Raw genomic sequence first — 21530 nt, 5'->3', positions numbered from 1 at the left:
TTTGCAATTAATTTGAGTATTTTAGCCAATTAAAAGTCTACTTAGTTATAAATGATTTATGAAAAAATAAAAAATATTCTTATAGCATATTTTAGTGTGAAATTGACTTGCATTGCAATCAATTGAATAATCATATTAAAAGTTTGTATTAGATTATCATCGTACACTGTGGGTGTTTTTCGCAGGCATCTTTTTCTTCTACTAGCGCATCACACGGAAGTGCAAACTGTGTACAGTATTCTCAGTATCCTGCGTGTGTATTCCCCGGATCCGTGCATGCAGCGCAGTGTATGCAAGCAGCGGTAGTACGTGGGCAAATTATGATCATTGGTTGCTGCTGGACGACTATGGAAAAGAATCTCTGTTCGTGAGAACGAAATCGACCCTTTATCACACATAAAGACTGAACATGGAAAACCCGCCATCATATGACGAGGTAAGGAAGGTCTACAGGGGTTAACATCTGACAGTAAATTAGTAACACGTTATTATAGAGTTGAATGACATTTTGTTTGACAGTAGAACTAAGAGACTAAAAGAGTAAGACAAGACAATGAATGAACACGAGCAGCGAACACTCTCTCACTCTCAGTATCCGGAGTATCTATCATCGGCATTATCATCATACATATACAGACTCTTCGGTACGCATGTACCAGGCCATGACATGCTCTAGGGTTCTATGTTATGTATTTCCTTTTAACTATCCAGTATCATAGATCTTACTTTATGAATTTACAATTTGTAGTCCAAGCTTTCTTTCAATCTTTGTGCCATGTGGGTTTGTATGTTTTTTAAATTTTAGAAAATGTTAATTGTAACTTTAGAAATTAGGTCTAACGTTAGAGAAGAGTTTCTATTTTAATCCTTTTTTAGGCCTATGAATTTAGTGTCTAGTAGGCTCCCTACAAGAGATGTATTAAAAAACCTGCACCAACAAAGTTCGACCTCCCATGCCAAGATTTGACCGCAAGCAAAAGCGTAGGTTCTACATGTAGCCAACGTCAACGGTCAAATTTTGGACAACATTTTGGTCGAATTACGGACAGCATGGTTTACATTGATAGATAGTAATACACTAATGTTTGCTCATCCATGCTTTGAAATGCAAAGTGTGTATCATTCAATACTCACTGTCTGTAGGATATTAATTTGCAAACTGTTCATATGTGGACCTGCATGTTGTATGGTAGCTGTTCAACCCACCGACCGGGTCTATAACGACCGACTGCGCATTATAATGGCATTGCGCGTACAGAAAGAAAATGTACGCATGGGACTACGCGCAACGGTGTTCGATTCTTCACTGGGCTAGGCTACCGAGTAAAATGTGGCGAAAACAACTAAGTATTCCCTCTAAATTACCGAAATTTAGCAAAATCGAATAAGGTTTATCATGTTACTACATATAACTAGGCCTACCTTTGCTGACTCGTTGTTAGATGTAGAGTATCCTTCCGTAATAAATTTGACGATTTTGATCGCAAAATTGTCACCTCCGCTTGTACGATCGTGCACACACGTTACACATACACATGACATAAACATTTTGTCGCCCGCTACGACCGTACGAGTTGATGCAGAAACGAGAAATGAATGTGAAAAAACAAACCGACTCATCTAATTTATTTCAATTACGATGAAAAGTTTCCTAATGAAAATCAAGTCAAATTCATCAAACAGTCCTTCAAAAGTAATATCGAAGGATTCAAAATATATTCAAATATTATTGGGGAAAAAATGACGGCTAGAAAAAAACAGCGGCCTGTCGAAAAAACGCATTTAAGTGCCCTTTATACGTATTGTCAGGGTGGTCGGTTGAAATGAGCAGGGCAACTGAGTGCGGAAAAAATGACACCCCACGCGTTTGAAGCCGCCATCTAAGAGCGCGTACCTCAGATCACATTTTCAGGGCGCGCTCGTGAATCCGGAGTATTTTCTCCACACGTGAGTAAAATTTCAGGCAAATTGTGAGATTTTTCACGTTTCTATTGATAGAAAAACGTTAGGTGTCCGGTATTATGAACACCCAACCATACATAAGAAGCTAATGGCATTGACAAGTGCTTGATTGATAAGCAACAAGTCTATGAACATTTCACAACTATGGTACCAAGACATTCAAACCATGATGACAGTGGTATTATGCTGATGGTGTGTAGGGGCTAGTTGTTATAATATTATAATTATTATTTATTCAGCCAAATGAAAATGACAATTATTAACAGTAACACAACATGTACAATCACCTGAAAATGACACGGATGATGTATAACACATGCACGGACCAGTATGGACATACATTGTACAACACAAAGTATGAATAGGGAAGCAATACATGGGCTAGGGCTCACAAAAGTAATTATTTTACTATTGCCCTTATTAGGCATGTGAGCCCTCATATAATGCATTCCTATACGCATATGCAATAGACCTATGTAAGAATACACATTATCAAAACAGATCAGTAGGTCTAATAAAAATATCACATTAAAATACAGGAGATAAATGAAAAAATACCCCAAAATTATCCAATCTTCACTTCAAAATGTAAGTCAACTTATGTCGTCTCTCTATGTAATAAAAACAAAAGAAAAAAGGGGGATAATTACACAACAGTTTAAAGGTCCAGTTTACCTTTGGGAGCAGTGATTTTAAAAATGTTCAAGATTTCACATTTGATGCATATGTGTAGGTCTGTTGTATCACAAAACAATCTACCATATACAATTTTTGCAATAAAGCCTAAAATATAGGGAGATATCAGTATTTTTCTCAATAAACTATATGAAACTGTAGACGGTTTAATCTGGAAGCATTCTTATTATAACTATTGTTTACATTTTGTGTATTTAACAATACTTAATATTGATTATATGGATTCAGTTTTTTACAGTGGTTGTTTCTATCCCTAACTTGCATTTTATAACTATTTTAAAACAGTAATGCTGGGTTTTTGTTTTATGTGCAAATGGTAAATTATGCCTTTAAATTGTGCTAGAGATACACAAACAAAACAAAATTATGTCAAATTCAACATTATATCTCATTACAATTTGTATCACAATCTACCCCCCTAAAAAACAACAACAACCAAACTGTATTTTACTTTTCAACCAATTGCATATATAAACCTCTGCTCTTGAAAACATACAAATTTATTTGAACATGTATTCATTTAAACATGTATGGCATTACAATGTATGCCAAGTGTCAGTAAGTGATTGCATCCAGCTGCTAAATCAAAATAGAATGATCATGATACGCAAAAAAAAAGCAAGGTTAATATTGCAAAGAAGTAGATAATCCTCTTTGAAATTCAGTAAAAAAAAAGAGAGTTGTTTGTGCGATTGCTTGTTTGTTTGTTTGTTTTGGCAAAGTACAGATTATACTCATGCTGTTCATATACTTTGCATGCACCCAAAATTAATGGTTTAAAAGAATGATTATTGCAAAATGATGAAAAAACACAAACAAATTCAAATTGCTAAAAAGACTATCGTGATCCATATCACAATGCAGAAATAAGTCCATCCTGATTTGTTGAAAACCCTCCCAACAATTTACCCTACTTATATGTGAACAGTATTGGGGAGAAAAAAAAAAAACCCAAGGTGTTTTACTTCCATGATGCAATTTACAAATGTTGTATTAGGTACCACTCTAGGTCCACACACTACACTGCCCAAGTCATGCTCGGGTCATGCTATGGTCATTGCTTCGGCATGCGCAGTACGGAGCTTTAAAATGCGTTGCTATCATCTGAATAATTTGGGGGGGGGGCGTGCTGTATGTGAATGATGGAAAATGATATTGATTTTTTTCATTGTGATGCAAAAAATAGAAAGCTCTTGTGTGTGAATGGGCCATTTAACTGATTTCTTTGAGACTGCCTTGGTCAACCACAGGATGATGACTACTGGGCTACAGAAAAATTTCTGCATTTAATAGAGGGGTTATTGGACATAATAAAAGACATGCATATATTGATGTTTGACAGACATCATGTCCAGTATCTGGGACACATCCACCAAAGAGAAGTAGTAGCAGTGCAGTCATGAGAATCGCAACATGGCATCATACATTTATGTCACTAAATCCTATCTTATATGATAATAACTTTGCAATATAATTGTACTTTGTGATTTTGTGAACATCATTAGTAAGGGTTTTCATTTTACTCAAAACTGGACGAGTGGTATATTTAAGATATCATTTGAGAAAACAGCAAAAAATTTACAGTAATTTCATTTATAGTACACATGCCTTTTTACTTGACATTCATTCTCTTCTCCTCCTAAATTTTCAGATTTGCAGGACAGAACGTGAGAACCGGCCACAGCATGTAACTTTGACCCTAGTGCTTCCGGCAACCCCAGAAGAGGACCCATCAGATAACCAGAGTGAAGAGGGTATGTACAGGGGAGAGACCTCACTTTGCATCATTATCTATAAGTGGTGATCCGGACGAATGTACGCGATGCTTTAAGTACAATCATGTGATGATGAACACATTTTTAGAGAGTTTGCATGTGCTCTAGTATTCAAAAACTAAAATACATTCTCAAATAGTGTGAAAATGGTATTGTTTGTGATTTACCATGTACTTTAATAGACTGCCTGCCATGTTTAAGAACTTTTGCCTGTGAAAAAACAACAACAACAAAAGAAAAGGATTACAGTGATGTATTGTTCAAGAACACAGGGATTGTTGAATAAATGGTTGGATGATACTGTGTTTCCTATGTTGATGTCAATGCTTTACACTATTTCTGGATACAACTGCAAATCAGTTTAAATTGTGAATCATACAGTTTAGTGTATTGCTTTGCGATTACCACCTAAAGCAAGGGAGGTATTTGTTTTTGGTGTAGGGTTTTCCATTTTTCAGTGCAGTATATGCAAGAAAAGGTACCCCCTTTCGTAGGTGAGAAAGACAATGATGTAGCACTAAAAGTGTGATGGTACATGTTGACTGTTCTTAGATTCTAAAAGATAACACAGAACTACCAGCAGTGTTTTCAATCACTAGCATGTTTCTAATACACGATCTGTACTTGAGACGTTGAAACTTGACAATGTTGCCCTCGCAGGCAAGGAGGATGAGAGTCAGAGTTTGATACCACCTCCCTACGAAACTCCATCAGAGCCTCCCCCAAAGTACACAGAAGAGATAGAGGATAGCAAGCTCAGCGATGATGGACTCATGTCTGTAAGTGGCAATTTATTTCCTTTTATTTCATTTTCAAAGTGAATGTATACAATATAATGTGTCTTCTGGTATTTATATATATATATATATATATATATATATTTTTTTTTTTTTTTTTTTTTTTTTTTTGGGGGGGGGGGGGGCAAGTCAACACACGAGTGGAGTGTTAATGCAGATGGACACCATACCAGTAGAATACTGTAAATGTGGAAATTTCCATGGCAAATTGATTTTCACACTATTGGCTATCGCTGATTTTGAAACCTGCAAAAATGTCATCGTCACAATTTTCTCTGCACATTTTGGATGGGTTGGAAATTGTGCAGCTCCAATATGTTTTTGAGCTGCTTAGCGCAAAAAATATCAACGTTTATAGTAGTTATTTCTGTGATAGTAGTTGTTTCTGTGTATGAGGTTCTCCGGCTTGGCAGTTGTGATCAGGGAAGCAGATCCATCCAGCGTTTAACCCAAAATGATGGATGCTAAACTGTGTTTGTGCACATGCAGTCAAAGCGTGGAAGGTTGATATTTGTTGTGTCTTGTTGTGTTTTTTTCTTTGGGCCATCAATCAGCCTAGTTGCATGATTGATGTGTGTTTACCTTATGATAAACGGTCCTTCTTTTACTCCATATTTTTCTCAAATGTCACAGTTTGCTTTGGCTTATTTTCATAATTCGTCAATAAAAAGCAAAATAAAACAAAAGAAGAGCGTGTTCTTGAAGTGGGACAAATGAAGTGTGATTGCATCATACAATAATTTTGACTTGGTTGATAATCAATGGCATCAATGTTGCTATTGGCACCTCAGAGTATGAGATACAGTTAAACTCGCATAAGTCGATCTTCTCGGGACTGAGCAAAACACATCGACTTAGGCGATTTTCGACTTGTGCGTAAGTCAAAAAAAAAATCGACTTACAGTTACACCACACGTACATATGTATAATGGACATGTATGTTGTCTACTCTGGAGCCGAGAGCTCGAGAGGTGTGCCGCAGCACGGGTCGCCTGGCAGTGCCGCGGCTAACTTTGCATGGACAGTGCATTAGTATTGGCACAGGTCCGATTACTTTACACCCTTGTTAAACCTTGGGGAAGTGAATATGAACGATATTTGAGCAGTGATTGATTCCAGTTTACCATACCGTGGCTTGAAATGCGTGTAGAGGTGTAATTCTGATTTACCCGTGCCCGTAACTTTCCCCCTACTTTCCGCTTTGAAAACTCAGCAGCTTCATCCATACCACTCCACTGCACAGCGCAGACTGCAAACATACACAGACTATACACAGCCCAGTCACTGTACGCACAACTATACACAGCCCAGTCGCTGTACGTACGTAGCGTGACAGGGCTGTACCAGCGGACTTCCAAACACGAAGAGAGTTCAACCATCGCATGCGATCGCTTTGAATTTTGATACTTTAGTATCATTTTTTTGTCACCTGTCTGGTCGGGCTAGGTCTAATGTAAACAAAAACTGGCGTCTCGTGATTTTGACAGTGATTTATTACACAATAAAATCTTATTCGACTTAGGCACAGTGAATTCAGTGGTTTTTCCGTGAAAGTGTTCTTGGAATTTCATCGACTTAGGCGAGTATTCGACTTACAAAATTTGACTTGTGAGAGAATTAATACACGTAAGTCAATGGGGAAAAATCGGGACTTTTTAAAATCATCAACTTGCGCGATTATTTGACATATGCGACGTCGACTTAGGCGAGTTCAACTGTATAGGAAAAACCAGCAACTTTTTTTTCCACTAGAAGAATCATTAATTGATTGTAAGGCAGATACAAGTAGAAAGCATATGTGGAAACATGGCAAGAACTTCTAAGAATTACAGGGTTAGAAAAAACAAATCTGTAAGTATGGAAAATTAAGGTCTCAAAATTATTTATCACAATGTACGTGTATTTACTTCATTGTTTGGCTATAACAAAATTTTGATGTAATGAAAGAAAACTGCTGGTCCCTGGGACTTCGTTATCACAGAAGACATCTGTAATGTTTGTTTTGGTAGTGGAATTTTAAAAGTCAATGTAACTCCTCAATTCATGCTATTGTATAAATGATCGTTAGCTTTAGCAACACATTTGAAAAGATCAAAGTTCTTGTTTTCCGCTGAAATAACATTTGTTTGACATTCTTTCTTAACATATACAAACCAAATACATTGTTTCTTTGAACCTACCTGATTCCATCTCATTTTTCTCTAATCTAGGATAGCCAGTAAAATTTTGAGTCATCAATTTCATGAGGCCAAGAGCTTGCAGCAAATAAACCCACCTCTTGATTTGTGAAATGTGAAGTTAGATTTGAACGAGTGTCAATAGATAAGAAGGGTCATTTCATGAATATCATGGGTATTACGGTGCACTCCTGTCGTAACTATAACAGTTATAACGAAACTCTTGTTACAACAAAGAAATTCAGGTCCCAAAACTATCCCTATTGTCTGTATGTTTTTGTACTTATTTGGATAAAATGAAATAATGAAATATTGTATACAGTGTATAATGATATAATAAAAGAAAACTGTTGGTCTCAAGGACTTCATTATAAGACAAGTTGCCTGTATTACTTTTCTACCATCAGTTCACACATTATTTCTCTGTCTCTGTCTCTCTCTTTCTTTGTTTCCCCCTTTGCCGTGAATTTTACTTCCCAGGATCAGATGGCCAGGAGTAACTCCAGGCTTGGGTCTGACATGATCTTCACCCTTTCCTTCATCAGTAAGTCATCTTTCGTCATAAATCCCACCCCCTGTTTGTTTGTTTGTTTGGTCTTTTTTTTTGGGGGGGGGGGGGAGGGGGGGGGGGGGCAGGGGGGGGGTTTGTCACTGTAACATTAGGGATTAAGAAATAATGCAAATTATGTCTTGTTTTAGTTCAGATATATATATATATATATAGATAGATAGATAGATATATATATATATATGTATATATATATATATGTTTTGTGGTGTTTTACCAGTGTTACATGTACATCATCCTGTGTGAAATAATTTGAAATTCAGCCCCAAGCTACAAAGAATGATTTCTACCAAATGAGTAATGTTACCATTGATAATGATGATAAATATTATCTTCATGTTTTCATATGGAGTAACATGCAAATATTTGATCAGTTGCAGTCACTCTGGCAGCAATCACGAAATGATCAATAGTTGCCAGCAATTAGGTCGTTACCATAGCAACCCAAAATTATTCCAACTGACAACTTTATAAAAAAAAATTATGGAAAGTATTGGCCTTCACTAGTCCATTTGGGATGAGCTGATTTTGCTACAACGCGCATTTCCCATAGACACCTGCCCAAGTATACACAGGACTAGTCTAAAATATTCCTCTGTCCTGTAATTTTCATGTTTATATGCAGTGGGATTCCTTCTTCTTTTTTTTTTTTTAAACAAAACAAAACTTTCCAAATACAGTAAAATTGTCTTGCTGTTTTGTAGAGGAAGTGATGGCCTCCATTTTGATACGTCCCAAGTTCATTTTATAGTATCAACACAGACCAGTTATTGACAGGTTCCTTGATTTCAAATCTTCATTGCAGTGGCATTCATCTTCAACTGGATTGGTTTCGTCTTCGCCTACTGCCTGAGCATGAGCATGGCGGGACGTTATGGCGCCCTCTCAGGCTTTGGAGCTTCCATGGTCAAATGGTCCATTATAGCTATGGTATGATAACATTTGCTAACACTTGCATCATTGAATCCAAAGTATTATTAGGTAGGTGCTGTGGTATGACATCAGTTCTGTTCTCTCTCGGAGTGCTATTCAACTGAATATGCCATGTATTTTAGGTCTAACGGGCAAGTTTGGACATATAACAAGGAATATCAATGTTTATGTGCATATGCCGCATGAAGAAATACAGTACTATTACCCAACAGTAAATTTGTCAAGCTGCATGTAATTTCTTGTTGGCATTCCAGATGATTATGAAATCACATTCTATTGAAGCCATACATAATGAGATTATTGCATTAAACATTGTGGTTTGCTAGATAGCAATTAGTTGCAGAAAAAAATCACAAATTGTAATTGATGAGGGAATTGCTTTGAAGTTCTTCAAAAACCTTGCCAAGTGGTATCCATAGGGCAAGTACTAGGCCTTGACTGACACACTATTCAAATTGCAGAAGTATAATGGTAAATTACAACATGGTCAGAATTTTAAGGGGACTTTACTTCAAATATGTATGTGGATTATTAAGTGAATGCAGAAATTATATTATTATATTGTTTGTAAAAGTCTTAACTTTCGAAGGGATTGTCCTATTTTCCTCAAACTTCACACTCATTTTTTTTTTCTATTGCTGAATGTGCATTTATTGTAGGTTACATCTGCCCTGTACTATTTGTGAATGATCTTGACTTAAGTTGCTTTTTGTGTTTTCTTCCAGAATTCCCAGTGCTGTGCGGAATATATGAAAAGTGCTTCATGCCTTCTCGTCGCTCTGATATTATGTGGTGAGCCACTCAAAAATTGAGGCTAGACTTTGCTCTCCTATTATGTAAACATGCTATCAAACTGGGGGCACTATGACATAGTGAATAAGACTCGACTTTCAACTGGAGGTCCCGAGTTCAAATCTCTTCAAGCTCCTACATGTTTTGACAAGATGTTTTTGCCCACCATGTCCCTCGTGACCCAGATGTATGAGTACTTGGCAACACCCTCTGGCAGAGCAGTGGCAACACTGAAAAGGCTATTCTGGATGAAGAAGACCATATTATATTATCATTTATCTAACACCTAGATAGATCCTTGTCATTTGATTGGTTGTTTAATATTGATCATTCGTCCCATTTTACTATTACGTCATCATTCATGCAATTGTGGCTCCATTTACCATACAATCTTAGGATCCATACAATTTGCTCCACTGCACGCACACCGAGAGCCCGTCATACTATGCCTACGTTTGCAGTGTGTATGCGACAGCGGGCTAGCGGAAAGCGCTCTTGCTGTGATGCAAGATATTTTGGCATCAATCATAAAATTTGTGAATTGCAGCATGAAATTTTACGAATCGCCTCTGACATTTAATGCATAAAGTGTAAACAAGAACCTTGGCATGAATTTTAATTTCACGAATCTTGGCTCTTGTGAAATTTGCAAAATTTAAATGCACACAAACATTTGTGGTTTTACAGTATTTAACATGTTGAATGTTGAAATGAATGATGAATGCTGAGCAGGCCATGAATTTGAGTAATCACTGCTCTCTCATCATTGGCCTTCTCTTCCCCCAACAGGCTTCCTGATTTTCGTGAGAGGAATCTACTTGCACATTAAGCTGAAGAACCAGCAGCAGAGGGGGCAGAATGGGGATACACCCGTCGTCGTGTTCTATCACCAGATGTGAGGGACTCATGGGCACAGGGGACCTGTGGCTATCACAAGTACAATTTGTGTAAGTGCGAATTCTCTGCTGCATCATGGTTAACTCGATACAAGTTTAATAATGGTTATGAAAAAAGACAATCGCAGAGTCCTGTCTTCCATATTTTCTGGCAGACTTTCATCTGCCAAATGACAATCATTAAATTTCTCATTGGGCTTATTTCTTCATACGGTTTGTCTGGGATTACTTATGTGGGACTTGACACATAAAAGTCTATGCAAAACAGGAATCATTCAATTTGATGGGAACCGCCTTGACGTTTGTATATATTTTACTCTAATGCTGACCTAGGAATGACAATTTAAAGCACTTTATGTCCAGTGGAAAAGGCTTTATATGAACGTCAACTAGTATCAAGATATATGTTACACCCAACTGCATTGTACTTGATCTTTTCAAGTTGCACCTGTATCACTGATGTGCTCTGCAATTTCATGTTTCTCTCAGTTCCACATGTCTATTTTGGAATTCTATGGTCATGGAAGTTTTTTGTAATTACGTGTATTTACATCAAACATGAATTTTTGTTGTTGCTGTTGTACGATTCGCCTCTGCCTTTAAGGCGAAACATACTTCTCATACACCTGCAGAAACTTGTGAATTTCATTGTGAAGTGGCGATTTAAACATAAAAATGTGTTGAGTGATATTGTGATAACCTAGTTTCAGTTGGGTAATGATGAAAATGCAAAATATTACCTAAAAAGGTATGCCGGAAGTATTGCAATCTAAGAGCATGTCAGGTCCTGGTTGCTACGTTTTATGTTTGGTTACATCAATTACAATATATCGGGCCATGCAGTATCAATCACGCGAGAGTGAATTGCATGCAGCAGCTTGTTAGCTACATGCAATTCAACAGTATACTGCTGGAGTATGATTCCATCATCACACACTAATAATGTTCACCATTCTACTGCTGAACAGGGAGGGCTCTTCAGGAATAAAAGCTGTATGCATAATGCATACAATCAGAATTGTTTTACACATTTGATCTCAAAATACTCCGAAGCAACTCATTATCCTGGCACGTCGCGTCAGCAAGACAAATTTCTTGGTAGACCCTTTTGATGTATTGCTAGGAAATTCCAGATGGTGGAAGATGAATTTTGAGTCCTTCTGAGAACTATGCTTTGGCTTTAAATGAGCACGTAAATTTAAATGATTCAAGAACATGCAATGAAATCAGGTCATGTTGAACGTAAAAATACTTGTCATGTTGCAAAGTTCTTTTGGTTACATCAATCTATTCTTTATGGGTTGGGACAAATTGCATTTAAAGATCAGAAATCGAATCGCCGAGTTTTGTTTTTCTTTCAAAACACACAACTCTTTCAAGGTACAGGCGACTCCTGTTATAACAAAGTCCTCAGGACGAGCAGTTTTCTTTCGTTATATCGAAATTTTGTTACATCGGGGGGACAAAGTGTATAAAGATATCTAGATGATTTTTGGGCCCTGAATTTTGCTTTGTTGTATCCAAAATTTCATTATAACCATGGTCGTCATAATGGGAGTGCACTGTAGTGCTATTTGCCAATATGAGTGTATCAGACTGTTCAAGTATGTGGCATCAACAGCAACACCTATGTAAGCTCGTCTTGCAACAGTTCTGCCCTTGGTCCAGAAAACATTTGGCGTCGAGTATTGAGAGAAGAAAAACATAATTTTTATTTTGGTTCGAGTTCATGATGTAAATCTTGAAAGAGCAGAATGTCTTGTGTGTATGCATTTTCCACCTCGATATTGATTTATCTTTGTTGTCTCTTGTTTGTGTCTACTTTCTATAGATAAAACGTGAAGTCTTACACCACCAAGATCTCAGACGTCAGATTTCTTGGAATACATAGAGATATTGCCTTCAGATTTCATTTTCTCTTTCTCTCCCTAACCAATTTGATTTTCAAATATAATGACTCATGGATGTAAGGCTTTTGATAGATTTTTCTCATATGTAACATCAATGCCAACTGCACAACTCATCTTTGATTTGTTTGTGGCTTCACACATTGTCCAATAAATCATGTAATGCAATATTTTGCTAATAGCTCAACATTTCTTTTCTTTTTTTCTTTTTTTTTTTTTTTTTTGGTCTTTTTGCACAGAAAACAACTCATTATTATCAGCTCAAAAAGTTCAGTTGTATTTGTTTATTATATCCTATACAGCTTGTAGTGTATTTCTGATGCACCAGAGTGAATGCAGCAATTTTTGCAGTGAGCGAAGACGGAAATGTTCAAAGGGCAATGTCCAATACTAGCAAAGACATGATATACAAATCAAGTAGAAAGCATGATTTATAGTGCAAGATGAATATCAGTTGTGTCCCAAGCATTCCATCATGCCTGTCAAGTTCAAGATTTGTAAAACTATTCAAGATTTACCCGATATAAAGCATTTGGATACACGTAGGTTACTAGTATCGTGCTTTCTTGTGAAATTACAGTTCGTATCAATTGGTTTTAATGTTATTAACATTAACATGTATCTTCTGTGTGCACTTGTTCACTTCAATAGCACAACATGTACAGACATTATATTTGGAGGTCCCCCCCCCCCCCCATGTCGATCATGATAAATGTATTTTGTCAGGAAGACAGATGAAGTCAAGATCACAAAGATTAGAGTGACCATTCTTCTATTAAATAAAAAGTGTATATGTTTGCTTCACTGCTGCCATCAGTGCATAAATTTTAAGTTCTGCTTATCAGCGGTAAATTTGTCAGCCATGATGGGCTCATTCAAGACTTGTTTGTGGTATTCCTTAGCTCATGATAAAGGTATTCATAATTTCCTTAGTAAATTCACCACTTTTGAGATAGGATTTTTTTTATGCCCCATGAAATACCATCAGGCTTTTTTTTTTTAATAGGAAAAATTGTATGCCTGTATTTTAAATATGATGGAATGTAGATCTGTTGCATTATTTACGGTTTTGTCTCGAAGCAGTATTGCCCTAAATGCATTGGATCACAGCAGAATGCTTATTTTCAGTGATTTTTGCTTTCTTACATGTGTAAATGCAGGAGTGAGTGAGTGGATCCTTGCCATAATTTCTCCTTGAGAATGTGCAGATGTTGATTTTTTTTTTCCATCACACTCTTCTAAACATTATCATTGGTCCACATTTACACACCTTCATATCCAATCCAGAGCTTTGTCATGGCATTCCACATTGGACAAGCTGTCTAGAATTGTTTCTGATGTGCATCTACCACATGTAATCCCTAACAGAGAGCATATGAAGTGTATGTCTGTACCATGGAAATGTTAAGGGGAAAGTAGTTCATTTTAACAGACCCATATATGTGATCCTTTAATAATTTCTATGTTGTTCTTCATATTCTTGGTGCTGGGTTAGTACTCTTCCAATAGAAGGAACTGGTGCTATGTTTCAAGGTTTCCTTATAATGTAGAATACCATTCAAGTACTTGACAAGAGTATCACAGATGTAGTTTAGCACTGGTTCCTTATCCTCTTCCCATTGGATTTCTCTAGGTTGCTCTGCACGACACATGGTCCAGGTTCTAACTCATTCCTATTGGATCATATCCCCCTCCTCCCCACAAACACAATACATGTATCAGGACACATTAGCATAATGGATCAAGTGGTCGATAATGCCCTCAATGCCAGAGTGTATTGCAAAACCAGAAATATTTGCGGTACGAAATTTTCATGAATTGGAGCCGACAGTCTTTTTCACAGCAAAAAAAAATTTTGAAAATCACCACTGGCATTCAAGCACGATAGTGTAGACAAGAACTTTTGCATGCATTTTAATTGTGAAATGAAAATGGATGCAATGATTTCAGCCATGCAGTGTCCTACAGTGCACACCAAATACCCCTCCCCCTTTATTCTTTTTTGATTGTCAATGTTTATAGTAAGCTATTCCAAGCCATCAATCAGCACACTTTGTAAATAGTAATGGTACACTCCATGTATTAGATGGTTGCTCACTAATATGTCCACACTGTCAGCAGTCTAAAATATCTGAATTGGATTTGGAGAAGTCTGATCTGTAAATAAAGAGCTGCAGATACATATATTTCATATTTCCATATACCCACATTTTGATTATGGGAAATACAAAAGAAAAGTCATCATAATACTGCAGATTGGAAACAGATGTTGAAGATTCTCATGACCAAATTGATACATTATTTGGTTAAAGGGATGGTATAGTTTTGGTTGAGACAGGGGATTCAGATTTTAACTTTTTTGCGAGATAATTAGAAACCACTTATGAAATATTAAAGAGTATACAATTCTAAGAGGAATTCAAAGTTTATTTGATGAAAATCGGTTTTGAAATGGCTGATATTTAAAAACAAAGTAAAACAAAGTGGTCCTTATAAAAGGTGGATGCACCTCATTCTAGATATCTCTGTGGTTTCAAAACCAATTTTCATCAAATGAGCTTTGAATTCCACTTAGAAGTGTATGCTCTGTGATATTTCATAAGAGGTTTCTCATTATCTCACACACACAAAAAAAAAAGTTGGAAACCTGAAGCCCCATCTCAACCAAAACTATACCATCCCTTTAAAGATGCTCATGACCAAATGGATGCATTATTGGGTCAAAAACTTCAACACAGGAAAGGAAATTGGGAGAAGTTTGTGTATCAAGCACTGTTCTGCTGAAGCCAGAGGAAGCCTGTCGGAGTTCGGTGGACGCGAGAGCATGACTCCACGTTTTTTCTACCAGGTGGCAGTAGCATTTTTATCATGAACTTGGTGGCTTCCGTTGCAGCTTTTACCACGTAGCTTCAGTCAGCATTTTGATGTTGTTTTTGTTTGTGAAAACCAAGCTGCTTGTGACACAGCACATATTGGTTGCCATAATTGTATCCTCAACCCAAGTCTCAAAATGTGAAATGAATTTCACAGTACCATCCGTTCTAGTTTTCTAGCATGCATTCAAACACTGAAGCAGTTAGAGTGATTGTCCATCGCCCATTTTATGCTGTTAGGATGATCAATATTTTTTATCTACAACGTTGTAATTGAGATTTTTAGTTCTATTATACATTAACCAGTATTGTTTTCGTCTACAATTGATATGCTAGAAGCCAATAAGAGCAGTGTTCATTTATTGTTTCGTAAGACATAACCAGTCTATACTTGTACATGTGGTCAGTGTCTCGTGTACAGTGGACTGTGTTCCGAAAGATATGGTGGAAATACTAACACTCGCAATGCTAGAAACTTTGAGTAACCAGTGCATGCAGCATGTTTATTGAATTGAATAGACCCTATTTTTTATGCATTAGAACAGGTAGTTATCCAAGAGACAATTCATGTACCCCAAAAGAGTTAACCACCATAAGTTATGTACTCAATAAAGGGCACCAGATATGTTAACCCTATGGTTTGTTGTTATTTTGGATTTTTTTGTGCTAGTTGTGTGCTTGGTCTGCTTTCGTCATGAGTGAATGAACAAGGTATGGATTGAGAGCTACCTGGTCTGCTGTGAAGAATGACATGATATGCAAATATGAAATTATCAAATTCCCTAATGTGTTTTTTTATAATCATGGCCGGCGCAGCCCTGGGGGCCATGGGGGCTCGGGCCCCCACACTTTTTGTGCACCATACAAAGAAATACTTAAGGTGTCATCACTTTGGGCCCCCACACATTTTTTAACCCGTAAGTATGTAAGTGGCACTAAAATAGAAATAGATAGGGATCTTGAAGTATGGCGGCGGTAAGGTTATGTTTTTTCTCTGAAGACCTTTTTTTTTTTTCGCTTGACAGCTGAAGAAACCCGGAAGTGGACGGGTAGAGATGAGCCGAGGACCTTTTTTTTTCTTTTTTTTTTTTGCTTGTCAGCTGAAGAAACCCGGAAGTGGATGGGTAGAGATGAGCTGAGGACCTTTCTTTTTTCTTTTTTCTTTTTTTTTTTTTTTTGCTTGTCAGCTGAAGAAACCCGGAAGTGGACGGGAAGAAGAGATGATCCTTTTTTTTTTTTTTTTTTTTTTTGCTTGTCGCTTGTTAGCTCACGAAACCCGGAAGTGGGCCCCCACACTTTTGAAAACACTGCGCCGGTCCTGATAATGTAGTAGTTGAAGTCACTGTGAAATGCAAGAAAAAATGGCACGAGGATATGTATAACAGTTGACTGTGGTAGTACTTTTGGTTTACACACAAACCTAATCAAAATTCACAATAGGGACTGCAGAAATATCAGGACACACTGGAGACTCGCTACACGGACACACAATACATACACCCAGAAAAGAAAACAACAGCAACAAACCAAACCAACCGATGTGGGGAAAATTTTGAATGTTTTCATTTATACAGACAGCTACTGATTCTTAGGAATAGGTATAAAGTAGGGAGATTATTTCCTTTGAGGAAATAGAAAATGTACAAACTCGGAGTAAATGTAAATGTTTACACTCCAGTGATGAAGAATGTTACTCCTGGAAGTTTGCGAGTTGTACAATGTATATTGGAAGGTATTGCATAATTATGCACCTCTCGGCAAAAACAAAGAAAGAAATAGACCCCAAAAATGCGCAGTTACGTTGGTTCATTCTCATCCCCGACGTCCATTTCTCTTGCCCTTGGCACTTTCTATAACCGTACCTGTGAACATATAAGACCATGCAGGTTGTGAGATGGGTGTCGAACCTGCAATTTGTGAATTTATCCGATCACATCTGATTTTTTTAAAGGTACAGTAATACGCCGTAGCCAGACTGCTCAGACATTTTGCAGTGGGCAGACACAAGATTGTTGATGGCCATTTCTGATTATTATTATTGACATGAATGTGTCATGTTATACATCATTTAAAAGCTTATGGTCAACACTTTCATATTACATAATAATCTGAGTGAGGACGCCCTTACATTTTAAGTAGGACGCCCTCTTATGTCACATAATTAGCAACGGTTGGGCCGATTTTTCAATTAGCAGAGCCCGCGATATCGTATGGAATAGCGCCATCTCATGCCGCGGTGTTAGTGTCCGCGCTCCGATTGATCTTTTTTCTCTGCAGGGCCCCCTTGCATAAAAGATGTTAGGATAGCAACTCTTGCTGGAATGACAACTTCCAATAGCAACGGCAAATCAGGAAGCTGGATTCTTGTCGTTACCATGACAATTGCCATCCCAGCAAGAGTTGCTATCATATCATTTTTTTATGAAATGGGGCCCAGATCAGAGATGAGTGTACGTACATTTTATACGTTTTACCCACTTGCTTTCTTTCGAGCAATTCGTGTGAATAACAAGTGAGGGTTTTCTGACCTTTTCCCATAATATATGATAATTATATTTTAGTTGTATATTACTTCAAAATCAATCTCTTCATTTTTCTTCATGTCTGCTCCAGACAACGTCACTATAAAGACGCTATATGTATTTTCATACACACATTCTCTACAATACATTAATTACTTCACATACAAAAGGCTGGAAAAAAAATGCTTTGAGGATAGTTATTTTTTCGCAACAAATATGGAAAGTAGACCCACGAGTGAAATAACACTCATGTAGCCATGGCGGCCATCTTGAGGTGCTAAGGAGCAAGTACATAATAGTAACTGACTGCTTGTTGCTGTCGCCGTTTGGTTGTTGCCGTTTTGGTTCATTAGTGAGCTTTAGATTTGTAACGCGAACGCTAAGACGACGCAGCCTCCCTGCCTGGTTTGACAGTGGAAACAGCTGTCTCGCGCACGTGTAGAACATGCACCATTTTTAGTCTGATTAGCGCGTCTTAGCGTTCGAGTCGCAGATTTAAAGCTCGCGTTATTGTCGCAGAAACGGCGCCCAGGTACTAAAAATGCATACTGCAATTTCTTTATTTAGCATTGGGGCTCAGTGAGAGTCATTTTGATTTCAAATCTACATTCGTGGCCATGTTGGCCTTAGCAAGTACAGCATGCAAAGTCAGACAGGGAGGTTATAGGCCCTATGGGGTAAAACCAATGGCTGCAGTCACATAAATTGACTAAACATAAAGGTTAAAGCGGCAATTCAGACTTTGTTTGTCGATTTCTATTTTTTTTCCGCAAATCAATAGGAAATCACGTGACTTTATCACCAAAGCAAATTTACACTGGGGCGTTACAATCAATATCACTATTCGCTGAAGACGATCATGTGAGCATTTCCATAACTCTAACTTCATGTCCAAAGTTGATGAATATTCTGTCACTCTCTTCGTCTGATATCGACTTATTCAGTTTGAACCTGGTGTGAAATTGCGCTTTACAACAGTGCTCAAGCTTTGCTAGACGAAGTCCAGAAGTCAAGCAGCGATCTTAACGTGCCTGGTAATTACACCATCAAAATTATGAGCGAATCATCGTCTTCTACGTGCATGGAGCCTTGAGTATGCCTGTAATGATTGTACTTTGGCTTTTAATTTCGTTAACTCGTCACGGATTGCTTTAAAAAAAAAAATCCCGAAGTTCCTTTACCCTGAATAAGATAGTTTCTCACAGTGGTAATTCATCAAATTTCATGTGAAGATAACTGGTCAGCCATATCCAGACGCGACATTTCATATTTTGTGCATGCTGCAGTATTGTAATTGCGTGCGTGCGTGCGTGTGTGTGTCTATAGGCCTATGTTTGTTTGTCTATCGCTGTCATTATTCTCAAGTTACTTGTCATTACATTGCGATCGATACGTGTTTTGATGGATATGGTGTAATATTCAATGACAGCATTGGGCGACAGCTATAAGTATAATCATACTCCCAAGTTCGACTGCGTGATTGCGCCAAAATTAAGGCTCCTGAATTTGTCAAATGATGTGCACGTGGTATATACTTACCATGAGACAGACCAAAGTCCCTTTCCCTTTTCGTTTTGCTTTTAACTGTTGTTATGATAACTTACGACCTACTTTTTCATGACAAGCGAGAAGTCCAAGGCAGAGGGTCGTTTTACACACTGAAGAGCGAACAAATACAAGCGCACACCGCCCGGAAATCATTACAGCAAATTAAATATGATTTATCTCTCGGGGCCGTATTTGCTTTCCGTCTTGATCAAAATCACGAGAGTCTTTTACGATTCGGTCAAAGGTCAACTTGGGAAAAGAAAAGGAAAACGAAAAAGAGTACTGACCTTTGCCCAGTACGAAGACACACTTAATATCGTGATTATTATTGTGATCGTTATTTTAGAAAATTGGACAGGGGGATGGGAGAGGAAGGATGAAAGGACGAGATTGACAGCCACTCGGCACGCTTCCAATCAGCTATAAAATGTATTCCCTTTCGTGAAACATCCACAAGACGAAGTGTTAAGTTTACTGTTACGATGGCCCAAAGAAAGCCGTTCTTTGAAGTCGTGCGGTTTTCAGACTGATTTGAATACATGCAGATGAAAGATGAAATTTCCCTTTGCCTTTTTAACGGGACAAGGATGCTTTGCACATTAATCACAAGGAGATTACTACTTTTGGTAGGCTGAAAGAAGGAAGACTTTTTTCAAGATGGTGCGCGGCACATCATTCTACTTATTTGATTATTATAGAAATTGTTTTCTCGTGAAAAGCGATACTTCCATATAAATCCTTCGATAATTACAGAGGATTTGTGCCAAAACAAGAATGACAAAACTCGACGGACAAAGATAATTGTGATGACCATTTGCATGTCAGTATAGTGCACATCCTACAGAGTGCTCGAGGAATAATACATAGCTGATCAATGCAGCCTTCTTTCATGGTCATAATGACCATGTTTTTGTTTTGAAAATGTTGAAATATATAGCGGCATTGTATATGCAAACACAATATGGATAATGAAGGATGAACCGCGCAACAGACGTCCAAATCATCATGTGATTGCGGCAATTATGTCAAGATGCCTATTCTGCTTTTTTTTTTCTATTACTATAAAATATATAATCATATTTTTTTCTATGTAGGACAGGAGATATCGTATTCATCTCCTAAGCCTCGGAAATACCCAGGCCAGATCGTTATTGACTTTTTTTCCCTATCCGTAAGTACCGGAAAGGATTTTCCCTAATCATCGGATAAGAAAACCACCATCTTCGTCAATTTCTGATTTCCCATGGCCATCGAGCGCAGGAAAGGGATTTCTTACCTAAACGGAATGAATACATACAAATCTCATCTCATGCATTACAATGGCCGTCATAGAAGGGAGAGCAAAACGAGGAATCACCGGGGCTCAGCGATACCAAAACAAATACACACGTGAGAATGACTGGGCAGGCGGCTTTCACACCACGCAGTTTCCGGATTTCAGCACAGGAGATGAGCCTCTTCTATCCCTCCTCCTCCTCCTCCTCCTTTTTCCCTCCTCCTCTTTCTTCTCTTATTCATCTTTTCTGCATCTCATCCTCGTCTTCTTCCCCGTCCTCCTCCTTCGTACCCCATCGTTATGAACGTCATTATTATCTCTTGATTTAAAGTAAAAGTTATTATTAGCAATATCATAATAGTAATAATAATCATTATTCTTCTTACATCACAATCGTCAATAATGTTATCATCATTTTTCACGGAAGAAAATATAGAACACGACGAACAAATTGCAACACGCTGACTGAAAATTCAAAATATTATAACGGCAGAATAAACACAGATACAGATTAAGAGGAGTGGGGCAACATGGGTTAGGGCTCACAAAAGTAAAGTGCTTTCCTTGTTGCTGCATGCGACTGTGGAGCACGTATATTCATCTATGAACACGACTAGCGCTTTCAAGAAACAACCCGTTTATCCTTCTGTTTTTACCCCCTGTACAACGTACTTCAAATCAATCGGCTCCGTGTTCCACCGAGAAGTGGATAATGCGCGATCTTGCACGATTATGCAACATCTTTTGTAGAATTGGGTGAAACTGCCATGCCAAGAGACCATCTGGATGTGGAGTTGAATAAAACCAA

At 37.7% G+C, this 21530-nt stretch overlaps 1 protein-coding gene across 1 annotated transcript; it reads left to right on the top strand.

Annotated features, from left to right (window-relative positions):
• The first annotated feature begins 269 nt into the window (after positions 1-269).
• On the top strand, positions 270-13487 carry LOC139718145 (NEDD4 family-interacting protein 1-like). Its single transcript, XM_071629629.1, has 8 exons — positions 270-436; positions 4310-4412; positions 5094-5212; positions 7888-7951; positions 8781-8905; positions 9634-9700; positions 10490-10647; positions 12428-13487. Exons 1-7 carry the CDS (start codon positions 410-412, stop codon positions 10597-10599), a joined length of 615 nt encoding a protein of 204 aa, XP_071485730.1. The 5' UTR covers positions 270-409; the 3' UTR covers positions 10600-10647; positions 12428-13487.
• Positions 13488-21530: the final 8043 nt, after the last annotated feature.

This window comes from Diadema antillarum, unplaced genomic scaffold (genome assembly GCF_040938485.1).
Source record: "Diadema antillarum isolate AM-2024a unplaced genomic scaffold, OU_Dant_1.0 scf00000090, whole genome shotgun sequence".
NCBI lineage: Eukaryota > Metazoa > Echinodermata > Echinoidea > Diadematoida > Diadematidae > Diadema > Diadema antillarum.
The sequence above is the reverse complement of the archived record's forward strand: the minus strand, read 5'-3'. Positions and strand labels throughout refer to the sequence as shown.

What these genes read in the sequence shown, in the direction of transcription:
- LOC139718145 (XM_071629629.1), top strand. Translation starts at nt 410, where the DNA reads ATGGAAAACCCGCCATCATATGACGAG. An exon ending in AGATAACCAGAGTGAAGAGG is followed by an intron (nt 4,413 to 5,093) that starts GTATGTACAGGG and finishes TTGCCCTCGCAG; the next exon opens with GCAAGGAGGATGAGAGTCAG. An exon ending in CTTCACCCTTTCCTTCATCA is followed by an intron (nt 7,952 to 8,780) that starts GTAAGTCATCTT and finishes TCTTCATTGCAG; the next exon opens with TGGCATTCATCTTCAACTGG.